Here is a 25,733-nt window from a genome sequence, read left to right on the forward strand (position 1 = left end):
CAGTGCCATGTGGGCGTACCCCCTATACTCTCTGCTCCAATGTCTCCCTAAATATGTAAAAGGAAAAAAAATCCTTCATTTTGTGAGGTAAATAGAAATACAATTTTACTAATTATGATTTATGGCAGACCGTGTGGAGAGCAGATGGCCAGTCAACATCATGTTGTCATGACAATGGGCCTATTTTTATGTAGAGGCCTGGAGCTGTAGCTCCGTCTGCCCCATTGTTAATCTGGCCCTGCATATAGTGATATCAAAATGATACATTGGTTGTAATAGAATGACTGAACCAAGAAGTACTATGGGTACTGATAAATAAAAATGAATGGTCTCTTGCAAGGTCAGCAGACATATGCGGTAAAGTGCCTTGTTAGTAAAGGGTTATCCTGAAAACAGAAAACAAGCTATGTGGGGCAGTGATGTTAAATCCGTTTTGGAACTGTGGATATTAGGCAGATAATGGCATTCCAAATGCACCAGATACCTGCAAACATGTTCACGAACCGCCGAGAAGATCACACTCTCAGGCAGATTTTCTCCATTTCAAATTCATGCTGTCATCCTACAGTGCTGCCCTTTCCCTCTCTAAACAGTCATATTTCAAGAATCTCATCTCCTCCCTGTCCTCAAATCCCTAGCGTCTCTTTCCCACCTTCAACTCCCTCCTCTGCCCACCCCCTCCTCGTCTCCCCTCCTTGCTCTCTGCCACTGACTTTGCTACCTATTTCACATCTAAAATTGATTCCATACGACAGGACATCATATCCAACCAGTCCCCCAGCTCTCCTCCTCCTCCTTTCCCGGATCACCCCTCCCCATCCATTTTACAGACTCTGACATCCTTCTCCCCTGTGACTGGAGAGGAAGTTAAGGCCCTTATCCAGTCCTCCCCCCCCCCCCCTTCCACCTCTCCCCTATCCCCTCCCACCTCCTCCGCAACCTCTCCTTCTGCCTGCTCCCATCTTGCCTACCTCCTTAATCTCTCCCTCTCATCTTGCACTGTTCCTTCTGCATTCAAGCATGCCCGTGTCTCCCCCATTCTTAAAAAAACTAACCTTGATCCTAACATTCTCTCTAACTACCGACCAAACTCCTTGAGCGTATTGTTTACAACCGCCTCACCACATTTCTTTCCTCCCACTCCCTCCTTGACCCTTTTCAGTCTGGCTTCCGTTCTCTCCACTCCACTGAAACTGCCCTCACTAAAGTCAGCAATGACCTCCTTGCTGCCAAATCCAAGGGCCACTACTCCCTGCTCATTCTCCTTGATCTCTCTGCTGCTTTTGACACTGTGGACCACCCTCTACTGCTGCATATCCTTCACTCCCTTGGTCTACGTGACACTGCTCTCTCCTGGCTGTCCTCCTACCTCTCTGACCGTTCCTTCTCTGTTTCCTCTCATGGCGACTCCTCCCCACCACAGCCTCTTACAGTAGGTGTTCCCCAAGGTTCTGTTCTTGGACCTCTCCTATTCTCTCTCTATACGTCTTCTCTAGGTAAACTCATCAGCTCTTTTGACCTCCATTATCATCTCTATGCTGATGATACTCAGATCTACCTTTCCTCACCTGATCTTTCCCCCTCTCTACTGACTCGTATCTCTAACTGTCTCTCTGCTATCTCTTCCTGGATGTCCCAGCGATTTCTCAAACTTAATATGTCTAAGACTGAGTTGATAGTCTTCCCACCCTCCCACATAACATCATGTCCCACTATTTCTTTATTAATAGATGGCATTACTATCTCATCTAGTCCCAAAGTGCGTGGTCTTGGAGTCATCCTGGACTCTTCCCTCTCCTTCAAACCACACATTCAGAACCTCTCGCAGTCCTGTCGTTTCCATCTCAAGAATATTTCCAAGATCAGACCCTTTCTCACCCAGAATGCTACCAAAACCCTTGTACATTCACTGGTCATGTCCAGATTGGACTACTGTAACCTTCTCCTAGCTGGCCTCCCCAAATCCCATCTCTCTCCTCTCCAGTCTGTGCTCAATGCTGCTGCTCGGCTCATCTTCCTCTCCAAACGCTCTACATCTGCCTCTCCTCTTTTGCAAGCCCTCCACTGGCTCCTCCCATTCCCTTTCAGAACCCAATTCAAGGCTCTCACACTCACTTACAAAGCCCTCACCCATTCCTCTCCCATTTACATCTCTGATCTCATCTCCCTTCACTCTTCTGTCCGCCCTCTTCGTTCACTTAATACACACCGCCTTTCATGCCAATTGATTACTTCCTCCCACTCCCGCCTCCAAGACTTTGCCCATGCTGCTCCTCACCTTTGGAACTCCCTCCCTCTCCCTATCAGACTCTGCACCTCTCTACCATCTTTCAAACGAGCTCTTAAGACCCACTACTTCATTAAAGCCTTCCAGCTCTCATCCTAACCTGCTGCTACATCTTCCTTTCTCTCCGCCCACCCCATTCTGTGTCACTCCTGTTTGTCTTCCCCTCCCTTAAAGAATGTAAGCTCTTTCGAGCAGGGCCCTCTACCCTCTTGTGATTCTCCCTACTGTAATTTAATTTATCTCTTACTAGCCACTAGAGCAACTAACACTTGGCTGCTTATGCGGGCGTTAAGGTCGCTAATATAGCAATGTTTATCCATGTCCTGTATTGTATTGTATTGTAAGTCAATGGTTACTTTTTTGTCTATGTACTTTGTAAGGCGCTGCGGAACACTTGTGGCGCCATATAAATAAATGATAATAATAATAATAATAATAGAGATAAAAGTAAAAATGGTAAACAATGTTAAGATGGGATGCTTGTTTGCCTTGTTAGTTCCCCTTCAACCGGACTGATGCAACACTTATCAAGAAAACAAGGTTCCATTAGAATGTAAATGAAGAAAGGGTCACATCTAGCAATGAGAGTATATGAGAGGTTGTTTGGTTCTGTATGAAACTGGCGTATTATTTAATTGAATATTTTAATCTACATGTTCTAGACCATTACCAGTGCAGTATAATTAGCCTGGATAAAATGTAACACTGGACGTCTTGTGAGAAGAACCTCCATAATAGTATTAATTGGGTAGAGGGAAGCCATCATTAGTAATTGCAAAAAGTTGAAATTCCCTTAATATGTAAATCCTATTTCCAGTTTTCCCCAACATGCCTTCTTGACCTCACCTAACATCAGATCCATTGAAAGCGGTTTGTCAAGAAAAATGAGGAACTCAGATTATTTTACCTGTCTAAAGGTGCCCATCCACTAGATGATTAAGTTGAGCGATTGAACGCTAATGTTCGTTCAATCGTTTGCAAATATGTCTAAAAGGACCAACGATGCGCGTGCCCGCTGGTCGTTTAGACATCTATCATCGTGCAAACATGCTGGTCAACCTGACGATAACGTCAGGTTGAGCATGTTTGCAGATGATTGATGAGCCTGCATTGAATTACTGCTCGTTCAGCGCAGGCTCATCAGACTGACAAACGACTGCACAATTACAATGTCATAATCGTGCAATCTTTTGCCTGTCTGCTAGTGGATGGGCACCTTAAGGAGAAGCAAACCCAAAAAAATAGGCAATGTAGAGGTAAATTGTCACTAAATTCAAAATATAATTATTACAATGATTTCCCTTAGGTAAATATCACAGGATAAAATAATTCCTAACAGTAATATAATCAGATTCACTTTTTATAGAAATCTGTTTTACAACTTGTACAGTGGACAATCCAAGTGCATGCTGCTACCAAGGAGTGTTCACCCCCATTTGATCAGAGTAGATTAACCTTATAGTCGGCAGAAAATGTTTGTAAAATGTTTTATTTAAAATTGCAGGTGATATAAATGATTCAAGTAATGCTATTAGCCAAGTTACCAGTAGGAAAATGCTCTAACACCCTGAAATGCTATGCTGCAGCAGCTATATTGTATTTGTTTTTAACATTAGAGAATAGTCAATATCATAAAACAGAATTTGTATATTTCTACAATACTGGATTCACATTAGTGCGTATGTTTTCATAAAAAAAAAAAAAAAACAGTATACACATCAGAGCTAATCAAATAATTCTTTATTTGGCCCCTCCTATCACCACTTCCACCATATTACTTTAGTTGTCAACAAACGGTCTGTGCTTTGAAAATGTTCTGAAAATAGCATGTGCAAATAAAGTAATTTGTACAATAACTTTCAACTCTTTGTGTTCATTTAATGTACAGAGGATAAAACTGTACATGGCGTACACAAAAGTCTGGAAGTGACAACTGTCATATAGAGGGACAGATTTTCTTCTGTATTAACTCTTTCTGCATACATGATCCACAATATGCCATTTGTGTTTCAACATCTCATTCCAGATAGATCTCTAACTTCACTTGTGTACTGTTTTATTACTTTATTTTTAAAGTAGCTGATTAATTAGACAGATTTATTTCTTGTAGTACTTCTAGTTACCATTGTTTGGGGAGGTGGAACGGATCTCCTTCGACTCTTTGAGGACCTGATAAGAAATCGAAAAATGGACTGGAGTGTAATGGAGGGGGCAAGTTCATGGTTTTCTGTTCCAGCAGATACCTTTGGGCAATCTAGTTTCCTCAATGACCCAGTGGGTCTGTCTAAAGGCTTGGTGCTAAGTACCCAGCTCCGGCAATGTGACCGTATCCAGGTCTGTATTTCAGGCTCAGATGTTGCTTGATGCTGTGCATGATGCCTCGAGTCTATGAATGCCACAGCACTGACTTTGGCCATGACTTCTTTGCTTTTGTTACAAAGCAAGTCCATAAAAACTAACCCACCATACCCATGTGCAATAAATGACACATTCTTGGCTGCACTTCCTGAAATAAAGTGGTCCCAGACATAGCTAGTATGCTCCTCTGGAGAGCTGCAACTTCTTTTGGGGACAATAACTTTCCTTTGCGTTCTAAATAAATCGCCTGCAACCATGGTTTCTGGAGAGCAAAATTCTTCTTCATTCTTGACCATTGTTTGGGGCTCTTCTTTCATCTCAACAAAATTGTCATTAGGATTTAAGACAATTACAGAGCCATTGTCCCTTAAGGCAGCCTTAATATATAGGATCTGTGTCCCTTTGGCTAAAGAGTGATGAAATATAACTTTTTGGCTCCACTGGCCAGCTCTGATTACCCCGCTGTCTTGAAGTAGAACAAAAAGGTTTGTCTGTACACTCAAGACTTCTTTGCTCATGAAAAAGAAAGACTTTGGTTCTTCATCACTAGCATCAATTGGAATGGTAATTCTTTCAAGGTTGCAGTCTTTCTCCAGAAGTTCATACACATGCAGAGTAATCATATCTCCAAGAACTCTGTAACGTTTGTGGTTCCTCTCGTGTTCATTTTTGTAGCAATTGTAGACAAAAGGTTCCTTAGTAATTATATTCCTCAATTCTCCATGATCATTGAAATAATACTGCAAATCCTCCAAACTCTGAGAGCTTTCAATGCACTCTCTGAATTTGGTCAATCCTCCCATCGCCACTAAGCAGAAAAAAACAATAGCTTACAAATACTGCTTTGTGTACACCATAACATTATACAATATGATGTAAATAATGCGTTTCAACCATAAGAGTCACTAGTGAGGCCAAATCTCAAATATTGGGTACAGTGTTTGGGACTGAGCTATGAGTGAGGTCAAAGGTGTGCAAACGTATTAACCACTTAACTGGCTAATATTTTTTTCTAAAAACAGAGATTATAGTTTTTTTTAGATTGCATTACGTCAAGATATATTTATAACTTATCCAACACATTTAAAAAAAAATATTATTTTTTAAACAGCATACCACAAAAATAGCAATTTGTATGGTATACTGTAGTGATGGCCATCGACGGCTGTACCATCAGTGGCTGATGGTTTTAAACCATTGATGGTTATCGGAGAAATCGATAGTAACAATGATCTGGACTGACTGGGGGAAAGAGGACGGAATGGCCAACGGTGGACTGCCCATCGATGGTCACCATCAATGGTTCCATCAGTGATTACCATTGATGTCGCAAAACCAATGGTGAACCATGGATGGTTTGCACCCCCTGATGGCCACTGCTGCTGGGACATGGCAAGCTGCGGGCCAATCAGCATTGGGGGCAGGGCTTATCGGGCACTGGGAACAAGAAAAAAATTCATCGGTTCTCAGTCTGTCATCGATAACAGAGAACCACTGGCTCTCTGTCACTGAAGACAAAGCCAATGGTAGTCAACCATCAATGGTTCGTAACTATCGATGGTCAATAGCCATCCCAAATGGACAGTGGAGGCAGGCTGGCTTTTGCCGGTGGCTGCTCCTCTGTAGCCACTCAGTATACACACTATGGGGCTAGCTAGCTGGATATCCCTGGTGGCTGCTCCTCTGTAGCAACCGAAGATACATACTGGGGGCTGGCTGGATTACCTGGCGGCTGCTTCTTTGTAGCCACTGGGGATACACACTGGGGGGGCTGGCTGACTGGATTTTCCCAGGGGCTGCTCCTCTGTAGCCGATAAACATTCACACTAGGGGGCTGGCTGGATTTCCGCGGCGGCTGCTCCTCTGTAGTCACTGGGGATACACACTGGAGGGGGCTGACTGGATTTTCCCAGGTGCTGCTGCTCTGTAGCTGCTGAGGAAACACACTAGGGGGCTGGCTGGATTTTCCTGGCGGCTGCTTTTCTGTAGCCACCGGGGATACACACTGGGGTCTAGTTTTTTCCGGCTTCTCTGTAGCCGCTTGGAATACACACTGTGGGGCTAGCTGGCTTTCCCTGGTGACTGCTTCTCTCTGGCAACAAGAGTGAGAGGAAGTAATCAGTTGGGTGGAGTGGTGGCATTCATTTGTGCAGCGAAGTGGGCGGGCTGGAGTGTACAGGAAGATAAGGTCTGAGCTGTAAATGGGAGAGGATTGGGTCAGGGCTTTGTAAGTAAGTGTGAGGAGTTTGAATTGGGTTCTGAAGGTGAAGGGGAGCCAATTGTAGGGCTTGTAGGAGAGGGGATACAGATGTATGTTAGGAGAGGAAGATGAGTCAGGCAGCAGCATTGGGGTCAAATTGGAGTAGAGAGAGGCAAGAGTCAGGGAGGCCAGATAAGAGGTTAAAGTAGTCCAGTCGGGAGATGACCAGTGAGTGGGTGAGTGGATGAGGGTCTTAGTTGCCTCCAGGGTGAGAAGGGGTCTGATCCTGGAGATATTTCTGAGATAGAAATTGCAGGACTGCGAAAGGTACTGAATGTGTGGTTTGAAGGTGAATGTGTGGTTTGAAGGAGAGGGAGGAGTCAAGAATAACTACAAAACAGCGTACTTGCAACCTGGAGTAGATGGTGGTGCGATCAATAGATAGTGAAATTGTGGAACGAGAAGAAATTCGGGAGGGTGGGAAGATTATCCTCAATATAATTTGTATCTATACTTTACTGCATACATCTGAGTGAACAAACAGCTCAGGATCTTATATATAAAATTTACTGGTCTGTTTGTTTTACTGTCTGTCCGGTTATGCATTCGGACACCCCTACACCTACTGGGATAAAATCAACGCGAGGTGGTCCAGTTGGATCCTTCCCAGGTTTTATGGTGTTAGGGTCCTGGTCAGACCTTCTGTTGGTGTACGCTGGGCAAACCTTTCACCTGGGGAGCTCGTTCTGGGCCTTCCACTGGATGGATTTGGATAAAAACTTCACAGAGCGGTGGCCATTGGTCTGGGATGCCTAATGGAGTGGTTGGGGTCCAGGACCGACCTCACGGCGGAGTGCGCCAGGCAGTACCTTCCTCATGGGTGTGTTGGAAGAGCTGCTAATTATTTTTAAAATGTTCAGTTACATCCAACTCATTGATAACTTAATAACTTGAAGATTAAACCAGGGCAACGCAGGGCACTTCAGCTAGTTCAGTTATATTCTGTATATGATATATTCATGTAATTTTCGGTGTTCTACCGATTGTTTAATAAATTGTGATATTTTTTACTATCCACCTAATTATAGTTATATATGTATAACAAGTATTCAATTCATTTTCGATCCTATAGTAATATACAGTCAGGTCCGTAAATATTGGGACATTGACAGAATTTTCAAATTTTTTTTCCTCTATTCACCACCACAATGGCTTTGAAATGAAACAAACAAGATGTGCTTTAACTGCAGACTTTCAGATTTAATTTGAGGGTAATTACATCCAAATCAGGTGAACGGTGTAGGAATTACAACGGTTTCTATATGTGCCTCCCACTCTTTAAGGGGCCAAAAGTAATTGGACAAACTAAACAATCCTAAATCTAACTTTCACTTTTTAATACTTTGTTGCAAATCCTTTGCAGGCAATTACAGCCTGAAGTCTGGAACGCATAGACATCACCAGACGCTGGGTTTCATCCCTGGCGATGCTCTGCCAGGCCTCTACTGCAAATGTCTTCAGTTCCTGCTTGTTCTTGCTGCATTTTCCCTTCAGTTTTGTCTTCATCAAGTGAAATGCATGCTCAATCGGATTCAGGTCAGGGGATTGACTTGGCCATTGCATAACATTCCACTTTTTAGCCTTAAAAAAACTCTTTGGTTGCTTTTGCAGTATGCTTCGGGTCATTGTCCATCTGCACTGTGAAGCACTGTCCAATGAGTTCTGAAGCATTTGACTGAATATGAGCATATATTGCCCGAAACACTTCAGAATTAATTCTGCTGCTTTTGTCAGCAGTCACATCATCAATAAATACAAGGGAACCAGTTCCATTGGCAGCCATACATGCCCATGCCATGACACTACCACCACCATGCTTCACTGATGAGGTGGTATGCTTTGGATCATAAGCAGTTCCTTTCCTTCTCTTCCCATCACTCTGGTACAAGTTGATCTTTGTCTCATCTGTCAATAGGATGTTGTTCCAGAACTGTAATGGCTTTTTTAGATGTTGTTTGGCAAACTCTAATCTGGTCTTCCTGTTTTTGTGGCTCACCAATGGTTTGCATCTTGTGGTGAAACCTCTATATTCACTCTTGTGAAGTCTTCTCTTGATTGTTGACTTTGACACATATACACCTACCTCCTGGAGAGTGTTCTTGATTTGGCCAACTATTGTGAAGGGGTTTTTCTTCACCAGGGAAATAATTCTTCTGTCTTCCACCACAGTTGTTTTCTGTGGTCTTCCGGGTCTTTTGGTGTTGCTGAGCTCTCCGGTGCGTTCTTTCTTTTTAAGAATGTTCCAAACAGTTGATTTGGCCATACCTAATGTTTTTGCTATCTCTCTGATGGGTTTGTTTTGATTTTTCAGCCTAATGATGGCTTGCTTCACTGATGGTGACAGCTCTTTGGATCTCATATTGAGAGTCCACAGCAACTGATTCCAAATGCAAATGTCACACCTAGAATCAACTCCAGACCTTTTACCTGTTTAAATGATAATGAAATAATGAGGGAATAGCCCACACCTGTCCATGAAATAGCTTTTGAGTTGATAGTCCCATTACTTTTGGCCCCTTAAAAAATGGGAGGCAGATATAGAAACCGTTGTAATTCCTACACCGTTCACCTGATTTGGATGTAATTACCCTCAAATTAAATCTGAAAGTCTGCAGTTAAAGCACATCTTGTTTGTTTCATTTCAAAGCCATTGTGGTGGTGAATAGAGGCCAAAATATGAAAATTCTGTCAATGTCCCAATATTTATGGACCTGACTGTATATGTTTAACTAATTTTCTGGCCATATAAGAGAGGGCAGAAAAAAACACAACCTTTATCTCCTGGATTGTGCAGTTGATAAGAGGACATCTGCTACGCCTGGCATAATGAAGCCTTCACTATCACCACAGAACAGGGTTTTCAGTACATTCAGGGTCAGACTGTGGAATGCCTTACAATGGAAGGTTGTAATTGCAGATTTGTTTGTGTCTATTGCTGCCCATCCACTAGAAGACAGGCAAAAGACTGCACGATTACGACATTGTAATCGTGCAGTCGTTTGTCAGTCTGTGATGTGCCTTCACTGAACGAGCACCTGCAAACATGCTGAACCTGACGTTATCATCAGGTTGTCCAGCATGTTTGCCGATGATAGATGTCTAATCGACCAGCTGGAGCGCGCATTGCTTGTCGTTTTAGACATTTTTGCAAACGATTGAACGATATCGTTAAGTCGCTCAATTTAATCTTCTATTGGATGGGCACCTTATGGCTGTAATAAGCAAATGTCAATATATGGAGACTGATCCAGGATATTAATCTGATTACTGTTTATAGGGTGAGGATGGAATTCTTTTTCTGTAGTGAAGTTAAACTGGCTACTTTCTTCCTGGGATTTTGTTTTGCCATGTTCTTACTCCAGAATTACTGACATGACCGCCACGTTTTAAACATTAGGATATGCCTCAGAATACTTAAGGTATGTTTTAAAATGGATCATTATTAAGATCATCAATATGTATGGGTCTAGCGTTTTCAAGTTTACGTATCAAAAGTGTGGTTGTTAGCCGGGAATGGAGAAAAATATAAATATTTGTGCTGCAGACTGTGGATATGTGGGAAAAGAAGCTATAAGAACTCAAACGAAGGAAATACAGGTTTCCGTCTACTATATGACTTAACAAATGCCACGTGACAAATTATATTTTAAAACCATAAAAAAAATGTTTAATAAAGTACTTAAGAATTATCTGGCACACCAGACTTACCTAATTCAATTAATCTTCTTAATCATAAATTGAAAATAAGTTTAAAAGGCTGAAAAACTATTATTACACTTCAAAAAGTAATGGGCTTGGGATTTATGCGATCACTATTGTAGAGATATCATTATAAGGAACATAAGGATTGTTTAGGAGGCCCCAGCTAAGCACTTTGCACCTGTAGTGATCAGGAATGCACACACAATGGCCGGGAGACAAAAGGTAGAACTCACTTGCTGCTGCGACTGTTGTGTGCCCTGCGTGCTGACCAAAATCACAATCACGTGACAGTGCGCCCAGGTAGTCACATGACCTCACTTTGCCCGCCTCCTGTATTTCATGTCACATCCGCCATACAAGTTACAACAAGAGACTGGAAGACAGCAGGGGCAGCTCAGCTGCGGCTCTCACCGCTTGGAACTGGGAGTAGACGGTTATAATCGCACAGTGACAGCTAGCAGTGTGGACGGCCCGGCACTGGGCATTGAGTACAATATGTGACGGCGACATGTAATCCCAGGAGTGGCGCATCTTCCTTCTTACCAGTTTGTGACGTCATGATCGCCGTATATGTCTCCTACGTGTAATAGGTCTGACATGGTCTCATCACATCGCATCATCAGTGTGCGCCCATCTGCTGCCCCTTACACTGATACATACCACTAATGTGCCCTCGTTGAGTGTATGTGCCGCTGCTAGGGTATGTCCTGCTAAGTGTGTCTCTAATACATACACATATATGCAGCAAGTGTGTCTCACTAATATATACCGCAGGTGTGTGTTCACTGTGTGTCTCACTAATATATACAGCAGGTGTGTGTTCACTGTGTGTCTCACTAATATATACAGCAAGTGTGTGCACAGCGTGTCTCACTAATATATACAGCAGGTGTGTGCACAGTGTGTCACACTAATATATACAGCAAGTGTGTGTGCTCAGTGTGTCTCACTAATATATACAGCAGGTGTGTGCACTGTGTCTCACTAATATATACAGCAGGTGTGTGCACTGTGTCTCACTAATATATACCGCAGGTGTGTGTTCACTGTGTGTCTCACTAATATATACAGCAGGTGTGTGTTCACTGTGTGTCTCACTAATATATACAGCAAGTGTGTGCACAGTGTGTCACACTAATATATACAGCAAGTGTGTGTGCTCAGTGTGTCTCACTAATATATACAGCAGGTGTGTGCACTGTGTCTCACTAATATATACAGCAGGTGTGTGCACTGTATCTCACTAATACATACAGATATATACAGCAGGTGTGTGTTCACTGTTGCAAGGAATATATACAGCAGGTGTGTGTTGCACTGATGCATAACACCTATATACAGCAAGTGTGTGCACAAAAATATCTGTAGTCTATACATGTGTTTTATGTTTAATTACTGTAGGGTGATCACTATAGCTGTGATCACCCTAAACAAGGTTAAGGATGCATATATAAAGAACTATATACTGTGACACACCCATATAAAATTTTAATTAAATCTTTAACTAGATTATATTGTAGAGGAAGGAATCAAACGCTAATAACCATGTTTAAATATAGGGATTGAAATTTCACGTCCTATATATGGTTATAGAACTTACATTTAAAAATTTACTATAAAGAATAAAGTATATTTTGTATTAGTCTTGATGTTTTCATTGTGCAGGTTTGCACCGTTCTATTAACTTGCAATTGTTTACTTGTGTACTGGATTTAATCTCTTATTTAGTGTATAATTAAAATCCTATATTTTTTTGGGAAATCCGATAAGGATCTATTTGCTATTAGAACTGCACGACAATTCAGTTTTGTTATAGTCTGTCATGATCAAATTGCTCATACTTTAGGCATTTTGGGACAGCATGTTTAATATGTGCTAATTTAACACCAGAGCAGTGGTTCCCAAACTAGGCACAGTGACACCCAGGGGTGCCAGGGGATGGTGGTCCAGGACCAAATCTAATTATTTATGTGGTACATGTGATACACAAAACCAGAGCTGGTGGCTGCCAATCATAAAATATGTGGACAATCAAAATCACTGTCCTATCCACATCGCTGAACCTAAACCTTACAGGTAAGCACAATTTACTTAATGTAATCATTTTTGCAGAGTTTCTCAAAAAGAAACTGTTGGCCTAGGGATGTTGGGACATAAAAATGTTGAAACTCTAGGGCACTGTGATTCAAGAAAGTTTGGGAACCACTTCACTGAAGTATTGTACAATAAGTGTTTTATTAATATTTAGATGAATTTTTTATTTTTTTTACATTCCATTAATGTTCTGTACTGTGTCAGAATCATGAACTGTCTCTGAAATATGACTTTGATATAACATTTGTTTTCTAGTGCCTAAATTATCATGATGGGAAAACCAAAAAAAGAATCCCCACCATTAATTCAAGCAAACGGAAAAACTAGTGGGGTATGTATATGTTCCAAAACAATTTTCAATATTGGTACATTTAAACCTTTTAAAAGAGAGTGCATTTATTTATAGAAAACACTTAATTTATGCTGATCTTAGCAGTCTCACATGTGGTTATTTAGCCTGGTAGGCCAAAGAACTGAATCTGTGTTCGATTTGGCCATAGGTGTATTTGGCAGTATTTCCGGATATTGGTGTAATAGGAGGACCTGTGTAGTGTGGCCACTCAATAGATGTGTACATGCTTATGTGAACAAATGCAAATTGTTCCAGATTAAGGAACACACCTTCAGACAGCCCGCGTTTCAGATGAACTGTTACAAGCTTGTTTATTTCACATGACATTTAGGGTTACAGCGTGCACAACTATCAGGTACATGTGGTCTTCTGAAACTTATTCTATCTGATGTCTTGCCTAATCTGGAACTATTACATTTATTTGTTGCTTTCTGGAGGCACCAGAGACAGATTTGGAGCACCACCACTCCTAAAGGAAGTGTTGCAGCCCCATACAAATATGTTTGGTGATACATGATGATATGATCATGAGACCTTCACATTTCTACCAGTTTGGAGGAGGGGAAATTAACTACAAAATACATTTTAGGTAGAGTTTTAAATAAATTTGATGCGTTGTTACAATTTAGGTTACCTGTGATGGAAGGTCATTTATTTTAAATATATTTGTTTTGTATGTTTAGTTTAAGATTCCAAAGAAAAAAGCAGAAGATTGGTGTGAAGAAGTTCCAATCAGTTCCCCATTATCAAGACTAGCTAATCCGGATTTCAGCAATGTGACTATCCGGAAGGTAATGCACGCTGTATACAATTAGCAAAGTGTTACACACTACTTATAATGGATGTCCACGTGCCATCTACTATCAAATCAGTAATTTTGTTTTCATAAATACAGTATTGTTACCAAAATAATTGATGGAACTAACTCCATACCCAAGGTTGCATAATTAACTGTGTCGTGACCACAGTTTAGCAGATGTACAGTATGTGCAAAACAGCCATTAGTGATCTTACTAGAAAGGGGTTTTTCTGTATTATTTTAATTGGTTCTGTTGATGGTGCTTTCCAATGTTGCCATGAATAATAAAGCTCAAGGAATATACATTGGAAAGACTTGTTTCAAAAGCGTAAAGTGCGTACTGCACATTATGATAAACGGAAAGCTCTGTGCCATACTTTTGTATCTGTATAAATAAGGACACTATTCAAATTTTCATGACTTTTCTAATAGATATTTTTGTTTTTGTAAAGACTGATGACCTCAGTTTTCAAATATGTTTCATGATAGTGAATATCATATATATGTAGCGGTCTATAAATAAATACATTTAATTACTAGTATGTTGTCGGTGTGAACGTTTCTCACATTGGTAAAGTGTAGTCTTATTCTGTGCAGATTGAGGATTTAAGAGCAGGGCACTTGAAAATAAGTGCTTTTTATAGTCATCCCAGGCAAGAAATTGTTAGGTTCATAGGTCTAGATAATTAAAGTACCATCACAGTGAGGGTGTGTCCTCATACATCTAGCCTCAATACACCACGCAGCGAGACTTGCCTGGCGTGAGTGAGCCGTCAAGTCCTCTGCCAGAGTTGGGCGTCTTTTTTGACAAAAATGCATCTAATACTGGCTACACACTGGCAGATATATTGGCCGATCAATTGATTGGCCAATAAATAATTTTCCCGTCGGTATATATGTGCGATATGCCCAGCAATATGTTTGTGAACTATGTCGTTCATATATATTGCGTCGGCTGTGCTGCACAGCCGATGGCAAATATATCTGCAGATCCGCTATAGACATTCCTCCTCTCATTCAGGCCAGTCTACCATGGTATGTATGATATCTACTCTGTTACACTGAGTGTGAGGAAGATGGTTATAGGGAAGATGTGGCGTCTATTTCGTATCCTATTCTCTACCACCTAGTGGAGAAACCGAATCCAACGTCTATGTCCCCCTACAGCTATTTACTGAAATCTTTTATTGGTTTATTCTGGCATAAAGTAAATCTAGAATTCTAGAGAGAGTCCAAAAATAAAAGCCAAATGATAATTTTAAGGAACCATAGACTGCACCACTTATTGCTATCACCTCATAATGTAGGTGTTATTGGTACATGTGCTGAATTACTTGTGTTTGCGTATACTTATATATGTTCTGTTTTGCAGCGGCCCTATAATTCCGCTTATGAATCATATAATGTGCCAAGGAATATGCACTCCCATTCATATTATAAACCACATGGCAGTTACAAGTTTTCCAGGTAATTGTGCATCCATTTATTCTCCTCTATTTTCTTAATAGATTACTTTCCTAATATTACAATTGTTATTATCTAGTTATATTGACTGCATTTTTAAGGATAATTACAATAGACTCAAAGGGTCTGTTTTGTAAATGGAAATCCTAACTGGTACCTTTTTGCAACAGTGTTTCTAACCAGTGGTTAGTGGTACCTGTATTTGAAGTTCTCTTCATGGGCCAAGATGGTATTCATGCCATATGTCATAATTACAGAGGGGAGATGCAGGTGGCCACTGTGGGTACGCGGTGCTTTGTTTCATTAGGTGCCTCCCCACCCCCAGCGGCACAATGCCACAAATCGTGTGATTATGAAGGAGGTGGGGCAGGGTATAGATGGTGTGATTCTCTGTCCATTTATTTGATAAGGATGTTGTTTGGATGCAAGAGGGTGATTTACTATGGCGGGACTACCGAAATTCATGAGTCCCCTGGACGTTCTTAGGAGACTACCGTGTCATATTCCCGACGGTTGATTTGAAATGACTATTGTAGGCTCAAATAGTCTTCGGGGTCCCGGTGTAGACAATGTGGCATGGTGTTTGTTATAGAATTAATTCTACACAATGTATGCTTACAATTTATTTGAAAATTCTTTTTGCTAGTGAGTGTGAATGGTTGTCCCTTTGTGACTAAAACGGCACATAGCAGTAGAACGTCATGTAGTGAAATGCAAATTAAATTAAACCTCTCATCAGAGTCACGTGTTATCATACAGCATAAACATGCCGTCAGATCGTCATTTTAACATGAGACAGAGAGGGCCCTGATCGTGAGAGCTTACATTCTGGAGGAATTTACAGGTGTGCACATAACTCATTTATTTCCCAGTGGTTTACACATGAGAGAGAATGTTTTACATATTTTTGTTCTCGAAAAGAAAATAACCCAACTTAAAATGTTCTTGGGCTATTATAGCCACTGTCTTATATCTAACCTTAGATTATCTATAGTGCAGTGCATCTCTCTTAGGGGTACTAGCCCTTGGCCTCTACATCACATACCTGACATCATTGGGAAGCACATAACCTGGAGAGATAAATGTTCTACTTGGTGGTGTGTCAAATGAATATCTAGAGCTTAGGGGTTATGTTTTTCACATAAAATGTTGTATATTTTGCACTTATCACTAAAATAAAGTGCAGAAATGTGGGGTTACTATTAACAGTTGTTAGGTGTATTGTTTTTTTTTTTTTATTGTTTTTTTACGTTCTTTTAATTTTTACAGTACTCTGTGAAGGGATGTAGTCAGCATTCCGGCGTGCAGCACTAAGGGGGGTGGTTTGGGTTCGGCGCCAAAAAGGGAGGGTTAGGGTTGGGAGAGGGTTAGCAACAAGTGTCGGTATGTTAACCATGTTGGGATTCTGACCGCTGGGAACCCGACTGCCGGCATCCCATAGCCAACCCCTATGTGAAATCTAGCATATACTGAAGTGCCAAAAGTCATGATAGGTGCCTAGTCTAGTGTAGGACCCCATTTAGCCCGGCAAAGTGCAGCAACTCAACGTGGGACTGATCCTACAAGTGGACAGAAGACCTTTGGAGAGATGTTGACCCATACCATCTGGACAGCTTCCCACAGCTCCCTGATATTGGCGCATAGAGGTAGCAAATGGTCATCAAGCAATGCCACGTGAACACACCCCACACCATTATGGAACCAACACCACCCTGCACAGTGCTATGCTGACAACTGGGGTCCATGGCCTCATGGGGTCTGCGCCACACCTTTACCCTACCATCAGCCGAAAACAAATGGAACTCATCTGACCATGTTGCATGTTGTCAGTTCTCCAGGGTATAATTAGCAACATCACAAGCCCAGGTGAGGCGCTGTGTCCGGTGTTGTCGTGTTAACGGGCACTCTATTCAGATACGAAATATTCCGTCCGCGGGCACCCACTATCATGCCCCATTCGCTGCCTTGCCATCAGCAGTCTAGCCGGTGTTCAAACTGACCCACGAGATGTCAGATTACAGCAGGTCTGGGCATTTCCAAGATCTCACAGTATGGTGGCACCACCTACCATAACCTTAACATACTCATATCCCATGACTTTTGGCACTTCAGTGTATAGGGACCTATCCTAAAGGCAGTCCATTTTTAAAGGTGCTTTATGTGCTTATCATATTGTTTTATGCAAATTTTCTTTTCGAGGGAAGTGTGTAATAATCTATTCAGGATTTGTTTTAACAGGCTTTTATATAGTAGTTTCTCTGGCCAATTGCAGTACCAAGTAGAAAGCTCTGTGTGTATGACTGTCTTATTAATGCTCCTTTATTAACTTTGCATTTAGTGGCAAAGTATTCAGCAAACTGTAGCAGTTATAGTGACTATCTAGAGGTGACTGCATTTTTACCCTGTGCGGAATAACAGGATAGGCAAATCTACTGTTTTCAATGCAAGAGTGCAAATGAGCACTTTTGAAATGTGAATTGCCAAAATTAACAGACAATACTAATATCTATTTTTACTGCTTCAGAGTTGGAAAATCTGGCCAACGTCTAGTTGGCAGAGCATATATAGAAGGCTTCCATGAGGCCTCTAAAGTATTATTACACAATGGAAACCGATTCTGCTACTAGCTATAACTCATACAAAATATTTATATAGGCACTTGATTAGTGGTGCACAGAGAGCGTATTGTATATTTTATGGACACATCAATGCAGTTTGAGATTTTAAATCCGCATCTATTTGACCAGTATGTAATTACCCACTAGTATCACATCATAAATATTAAATGATATCCCACAATGAAAAGAGATGGCAGGCAGACATTGAAACAACTTTTTGCTGCAAATTATGTGGTACATGCTCCTCTGTAGCAACCTATGGATCCGCTTTAAATGTTGTATCTGTGCATGTCTGTGGAGTAATGTGAAATCTACCAACATCTAATACATTCTCCAGCTTGGTAGGGTAGAAAAGGCAGCAAAATGTCCATACTCAGTGGAAACATTCAATTCAACTGCATGTATTCGTGTTGAAATTCTTATTGTTATCACTACCACTACCACAAAGTGTTTACTGCAAATTAACATTGTATAAATACAATACACAACAGATAACCATAGCATGAGACACAAATCATTAGTGTGAAATATTATTATAAAACCACAGACTGGATTGGACAAATAGTGCAAGAGTAGGGCATCTTGCTGTAGGTTGAAGAAGCATGCAGTGGTGAGTCAGTTCAGTACACAATATATGAATGAGCACACAGTGTCAGTCACTGAAGGGGAATAGGAGACTTGGGAACAGAGTACTGTTGACATGGATAGTGCTAGTACGAGAACAAGAGGAAGCTTGTACACTAAGAGAAGGTGTGAACAGTTGGAGGACGAACTGGGAAGGATACATGTTGGAGGGGTAGAGGAGGTGAATCCTGAGTTATGAGGAAGGCTGGTAAGCTTTAATGACTGAAGGTTTAAAGCTTGAGAGAGTGAAGCCTGTATCCTACTCTTGGTCGTCTGCATACTATGTGGCCGATGCAGTTTTAGGTTATTTTGGCGGAACTATGTGGAGGTTAACCATATTTTTTTTATGTTTTTTGGGTCTATATCGTGCTTCAGAGTTTTTGGGTGGAGTTTTATTTTAATCCTGATTGGCAAGCTGTTAGGGATTTCTAGAACTCCCTCACCTGACACTGCTTTAGTACAACCATCCCAGAGATGTGTGTTAGGCCATATTTTCATAGGGACAAGGGCTGCTCTAGCTCAATGTTGGAAGCAACCGTTCCTTCCCTCCTTGCTCAAGGTGTTCCATAAAGTCCATTACCACTTTGAGATCTAAACAGCTCCTGTGCCCTATTCATCTTAGGTTTCATCTCTGTTTATTAAATGGTGGGCCTGGCATGAATGTTATGGATGGTGAAGACGCTCAACTTGTTTATAAACCTCCCTTGACTAACCTGTTTCTGTTCAGTTTGAATGAGGATAGCTCCCCTTGATATATGGTTCAGTGTGTGTGTGTGTGTGTGTGTGTATATATATATATATATATATATATATATATATAATTTTCGTACCCCCTTCCCCCTCCCTCCTTTTTTTTTATTTCTTGTGTGTGTGTATGTATGTGTGTGTATATATATATATATATATATATATATATATATATATATATATATATATATAATTATACACACGAGATATGTGATCGGAGTGGAGGTGAGGCAGTGGTCAGAAAAGAAGCACATAGGACAATGTTGTCAGAGATGTTGTTGGTGATATGGGGGAGGGGGGATGAGTCGAACCACAGAGGAACATTCTGAGGGAGGTACGCAATAAAATTCTCCACCACCATTACTTTGGTACAATCTTTAAGTGGTGAGAGCCAGGATCAGCCCACTCTGTGCCAAACAGAACACTTTAGACTATGACAAATTGCAGTGTATGACCCAAAACAGCAGCCAGATAATTATTGACCTCTCTTGAGGGCTACGTCTGTTTATAGTGTGATCTTATGCTTATTACCCAATATTTCATATAACTTCTGAGGAAGCCGCTGAGCGTTAAGGAGGCGGAGAAATGCGTAAAGTGAAAGAGATTGCACTTGGTCATTCTGCACTCGATCATACAACCAGCTGGTTTAAATATTTTTTTTTGCATCTCCCGGGAGAACGGTGAACTGTGAGTACAAGCTCGTTTTTAATGAGCTGAGGATTGGATTTGGCTGGTCCTAAAACATCCATAGAGGTGGATCTAAGCCTGAGATGTATGTGGCTAAATAAGTCCTGCTGCAACGCTGTTTGAAGTATTTCTTTGCATTAATCATGCTTGCTGCTACTAACAAATAACTGCATATCTAATAAGATCTTTATCCAAACCACCCATCTGTTCACTCGTTGGAGTCTTGCTATAAGATATAAAGTATATATGGTTGCTCTGATGATTGATGATTCATTGTATGACTAACACGAATAGCTGTTCTAAATAAGCTATATAACTGCTGCTTATGCTTAACTAACCAACTAAACAAATCACCATGTGCCAAACTGTGCTTGACTACTAACCCAAGCTACGGTATAGCCATCATTGGAGCCTTGCTTATACCATATTCTCAATTGAAGGAATCTAACTTTTTTTGTACAGACCGGCCGGTTTCTTTTGATCTTGTGTATATTATTTTATATTTTGTTATGTTATTTATGTAATATTTAATCTATATGTATTAAATGATTCCCTATCTGTGAGCGCTATCTATCTTGTGCCTTTTTTGTTTTTTTATATAGGTGTTAGAGCATACACCTTTACCTGGACAGCAGCTATAGACTAGGGTTTTTATTATTGTTATTATCCTTTTTAATATTATCATATTGGGAATTGAGTGCTTTATCCTTTTTGATTGTGTTCTTTTAAAGTAATACTAGCCACCAAGTTTCAATAGAATACAGGTTCTATGTAATCCTCAAATCAAGGCATCACCATTATTTTATAGGTTACAGTTTTCACTCTTTACAAAGGAAAACAAACAAATCAGCATTGGTTATGATGGTAACCAATTAATAATAGTGATTTAATCTCCTACATTTAAATTATTTGTACCAATGCCATTCTGGGACACAGCCATCTTTGTTTTCTTTTGCTATGTGAAGTTTGGCTCTCAAAAGAAGGCGACCATGTATTTCCATTATTATAGCCTTGTTCCTTACTCTTAATTTACTCTGTATAGTACTACTGTACCTATTCTAACAGATCTAAGCAGAAGCAGAGGGTTTACCACTAATGTAATTAACTGTAAATAATCATTTATCCCTTTCCCATGAATGAACAGATGTCCTCAACATTTGGGTAAGCAATATATTAGACCAGTAGACTTATAAAGGGATGTAGCATGCAGTGTATGTAGGCAGGTGGAGTATTTAAATCATTCTTCATAGTCAATATTTTTAGCATTCATAAACGTTTTAGTTTTATTCTTGCACATGGCTGTCCTATACAAATTGTCATTGTTTATTCTACGAGTAAATGTTGGTTACACAATTTCGGTACCATGTTTTCATAATTCACATTAATCTCCAAGCACTGTTTATAATTGAGTTGAAAAGGAAGTGTTATTTTTATTTTATTTTTAGAATTACTGTAAAGGATCTTTATACCATTTTCTTTCTGTTTGTGATGGGGGAGGTTGGGGTAGTGCAGCGAGGAATTGACCATCATAAAAATTTGACACACAGTGGCCGGAACTATGGCTTTCCGTCATCCAAGTACTCATCGTCATTTCTACGAGTGAGTCAAATCCTGAACCATGAACCTTACATTCACATGGTTGTAAGGTTCATAGCAAAGTAAAGTCCAGTATGGGAATGATGGCAGATATGGGCACCCGTACTAGTTACTAGGTTTGGCCTTTTCAGCTGTAGAATGAAGAACTCAGTGACTTTTAACGTGGCACTGTCCTAGGTTGTCCCCTTTTCCAACTTGTCAGTTCATCAAATTTTGGAGTTGCCCCAGTAAACTGTAAATGCTGTTATTGTATAGTGGTAGGAGCAACAGCACCTCAGCTGTGCAACAGTAGGCAACACGATCACCGAATGGGCCAACGTCGACAAAAGAACTGTTTGTCAGAAGCTTCACACTAGCCTCCAATCTCCATACACAATGCTAAAGGGTGGAATGATGTAAATGTGTTCTCTGGAGTGATGCATCAAGCTTCAAACTGGCGATCCAGAGGTTGAATCTGGGTTTGATTGATGGCAGGCGAACACGTCCTGGCCAAATATTTACCATTGACTGTGAAGTTTGGTGGAGGAGGATGACTTAATGGTCTCTGCTGTTTTTCATGGTCTTAGCCGCTGGGTACACAATGGAAGATATATTGCCCGTTCAATTGAATGTCTGATATATTGTGAGGGTGTCGGGCAGTGTGTACAGACGATAAGTCTGTGAACAACGTTGTTCACAGACCTATTGCGTTGGCTGTGCAGCAAATCCGATGGCCGATATATCTGCAGATATTTCTTCTCATCATACTGTGTGTACGACACTTGCTGCAGAGGCCACCAGTGACTGACGACATGTAATTGCCCGCCCAGTTGTGACGTCAGGCACGACACATCGGGCCGACAATTGGTAAGTGTGTAAATGGCCTATCAGTCATTTTTAGTGTGTAACCATCTTTCGTTTCAGTGTAGGTGAGTCTTAGGGACATATTCAATTAGGTGCGAGAATAGCAAAAATCCCGCACCTGTGGGGTTTTACCTGCAGGTACGGGAGTTTTGCTATTCAATTATTGCGGTAGTTTTCATTTTTTGAGCACCGGGAGATAGATTGATATATTTTTTTTTTATTATTATTTTTTGAGCACCTCCAGAGCACGACCAATTTTTCGTTAAATCCATATTTTTAGGAAAAATCATCGGGAAATGCTTTAGGACCCCGGCGGCACCCCTCCTACTGACTGATTAAACAATTGGAAGTTTCCAATTAGCTTAATTTAGTAAATACTTACCTTCTGAAGCAGTGTCTTCTCCCTAGAGCAGGCATGTCAAACTCGCGGGCCGCATGCGGCCCAAAGAAGCATTTTATGTGGCCCAACCATGTGGGCCCAAATACATATATTATGCGGCCCAGTCACCCCTGCCGCCTTCGGAGCTCCGCTCCGATCGCGGCAGGGGTGACTGGGCCACGTGATATTTGTGTTTAAATTTGGAACGCTGGTCTCTGAAGCGATCAGAGAAGCCTCTGATCGCTTCAGAGGCCAGCGTTCCCAGTGATGCAGGGCGGTGGCCAGCGTGAATAGAGGTAAGTGGGGCCTGTTCTATACTGGCTGGGGGCACAGCATAAAGGGCATTACTGGGGGGCACAGCATAAGGGGGTCTACTGGGTGCACTGTATAATGGGCACTACTGGGGGCACTGCCTAAGTGGCTCTAATACAGGGGGCATTGCATAAGGAGCTCTTATGCAGGGGCACTGCATAATGGACACTACAAGGGGCACTGCGTAAGGGGCTCTAATACAGGGGGCATTGAATAAGAGGCATTACTGGGGGCTCTGCATAAGGGGCATTAACGGGGGCTCTGCATAAGGACACTACTGGGTGCATTGTATAAGGGGCACAACTGCAGTGGCATTGCATAAGGAGCTCTAATACAGGGGGCATTGCATAAGGGGCACTACTACAGGGGGCACTGCATTGGTTTTTATTAATAACCCTTTCAAAATTGCATAGAAGACCTTTTTTTTTTTTTTTTTTATTATTATTATTCTTGTGGTCCACACACTCTTAGACCTTGAATATTCTGCCCGCTTGGTATTTTGAGTTTGACATGCCTGCCCTAGAGGGTCAAGACCCGGTGTCCTGCAGCAGCGATGTGTGTAAGTATGTTGAGTGATTGTGTGTAGTAATTTGTGTGTGTGTGTGTGTGTGTGTGTGTGAGCCCTGACGGAGGCAGCTGCAGGAAGAGCTACATCTCCTAGCAGCCACCTTCCCTCCCCAGTGCAATGATGGAGGGGAGATGACTGGGAGCTGTGGAGACCAACGGACAGGTAAGTAGGCTTTTTTTTTTTCTCTCGCCACGGGGTTTTCAGTGCTGAAAATTCTGTGTGTATTTTTTTTTTTAAAATTGAATACCGTGGGTATTGGGAGCACGCATACCCGCAGTATTCCACAATTTGGTTTGAGGTCCGTGTGATTTTTTATTTTATTTTTTATTTGGAAAACCCTGCTCCCAATTGTATATGTTTCTTAGTGTTACAATGACATTACAGAGAATTGTTTGTTTCCAACCATGTGGCAGCAGTTTGGGGAAGGCCCTGTCTCAGCATTACAATGCCCTTGTGTGAGGTTCAAATAAATAAAATATATATTGTGGAGGAAACTTCACATTAAAGATAGGACCTACTCTGGATGTTAGAGACTTTATTTAGCTGTTTGGATCACCAAGCTCACTTATTAGATACATTTTACACCTTTCCCTGCAAACTTAAGATCACATTAAGTGGCGTAGTATTCAGTCTTCTAAATCTGCATGAAAGCCACGGTGGGCTGAAAAATCGCTTAAGCATAGACCATTAGATAAAGCAGAAAATTATATTGTATGCACTTAGCACAGAATAAACACAAAGAACAATTGCCAAGGGGTTCACCACTATATAATTTACTGAACAGCCCTTACCCACGGAGGGTCCTAGATAGCCACTCTATAATTAGATTTTGGTTACAGGTGGACTCTTGTTTACCCTTGTCCCCTGTTTGCAGATCTATGATTTTATTTATACAAAACACAACATGGCTGAGACTACTAATTGGCCAGCCTGACCACACACGGCAACCAACTGCCAGAAGAACACCGTTTTTCCCCCAGGACACATTCCATCTAGCTCCTCCCATATCCCCCTGACTTTTATCCTCTAGAGTGACACTATGATAGATCGCTGCACCTAATACAGGTCCACAGGTGCCAAGGGCCATTCCTACTCACTCCAGGCACAGGTAAGGTTGTATAAATATATATTTTCAACCCAGTGGCCCATATACAGAGACTGTAGTACATTTAAATTCACAAGGCAAGGGGGGGGAGAGAGATGTATCAAGTCTTGGACAGAGATAAAGTAAAGAAGTTGCCCAAAGCAACCAATCTGCTTATAACTGTCATTTATTTAGCACAGTCTTTGAAATGACAGTTAGACACTGATTTGTTTTTCTTTGGGCCACTTCTCCACTTTCTCTCTCCAAGGCTTGATACATCTCCATGATCCCTGATGGTGAGATTATTGAACAGGTTCTTTATTAATCTACTGCACACAGTCAGATCTGTGAGCAGTTTATTCACAAACATGGAAATAAAAATTGCACAGATCGAAGTAAACCTCATGCTTCAGCGTGCTCTGAAGATATTTCCCAACTGAAAATAAATGTCATTCCTATTTATAAACAATGTTTAATATACAAGACCTGTTTTCTGCATGTTAAATAACTATGTATTTTGTGCTTTTTTTCATTAGAAATATTTAGAAACATTAAGCTTGTATACCTTAGCAGCGCGGTACATAAATAAAAATAGAATTTAATAAAAAATGTTTATCGTGTGTATCTGTTATATTTAAACAACAGGGAACCCAAAGTTATCTTGACGGATGTCCTAGGATCTGATTCAGGAAGACAATCCCCACACAATAATATTACTGGTCCATACTCTTGTAATGATTCAACGTTTCAAATAAGTCCCATTTCATCACCTATCTCTAAAAGCCCATCAGCATATCCAGCTTCGAAAGGTTCTTCAGAAACCTTGGGCTTGTCCAGGTACAGTATGATATTTCTAAATAGACATTAAGAGTGCCCAATATGAGTATTTCCATGTTGGAAATCAATGAACTAGTGTTTGAGCATATAAAGTAGAAAATTAAATTCCATAAAATATATAT

The 25,733-nt window shown here is 41.0% G+C and overlaps 2 protein-coding genes across 5 annotated transcripts in view; one reads left to right on the plus strand and one right to left on the minus strand.

Annotated features, from left to right (window-relative positions):
• Positions 1-3,825: 3,825 nt before the first annotated feature.
• Positions 3,826-10,960, minus strand: LOC148513986 (putative protein ARB2BP). 2 transcript variants are annotated; one of them, XM_088481140.1, is made up of 3 exons: positions 10,841-10,872; positions 6,371-6,737; positions 3,826-5,453 (listed from the first exon to the last, which is right to left on the minus strand). In XM_088481140.1, the coding sequence occupies exon 3, from the start codon at positions 5,446-5,448 to the stop codon at positions 4,375-4,377; it is 1,074 nt and encodes a 357-aa protein (XP_088337266.1). In that variant the 5' UTR covers positions 5,449-5,453; positions 6,371-6,737; positions 10,841-10,872; the 3' UTR covers positions 3,826-4,374. The 2 variants fall into 2 exon arrangements, with proteins under 2 accessions (XP_088337266.1, XP_088337267.1); XM_088481141.1 differs by lacking the exon at positions 6,371-6,737 and having other exon boundaries at positions 10,841-10,960.
• The window catches only part of SENP7 (SUMO specific peptidase 7), a 112,854-nt gene continuing 98,045 nt past the window's right edge, over positions 10,925-25,733 (plus strand). Inside the window, exons 1-5 of one of the 3 annotated variants that reach the window (XM_088481137.1) lie at positions 10,925-11,307; positions 12,957-13,032; positions 13,737-13,844; positions 15,225-15,319; positions 25,420-25,611. In XM_088481137.1, the coding sequence (XP_088337263.1) occupies positions 12,970-13,032; positions 13,737-13,844; positions 15,225-15,319; positions 25,420-25,611 (458 nt within the window). In that variant the 5' untranslated portion in view covers positions 10,925-11,307; positions 12,957-12,969. The remainder of the gene's footprint in view (positions 11,308-12,956; positions 13,033-13,736; positions 13,845-15,224; positions 15,320-25,419; positions 25,612-25,733) is intronic. The other 2 variants (XM_088481138.1, XM_088481139.1) reach the window with 2 other exon arrangements.

Source organism: Taudactylus pleione, unplaced genomic scaffold (genome assembly GCF_031769625.1).
Source record: "Taudactylus pleione unplaced genomic scaffold, aTauple2 ptg000265l, whole genome shotgun sequence".
NCBI classification, from domain to species: domain Eukaryota; kingdom Metazoa; phylum Chordata; class Amphibia; order Anura; family Myobatrachidae; genus Taudactylus; species Taudactylus pleione.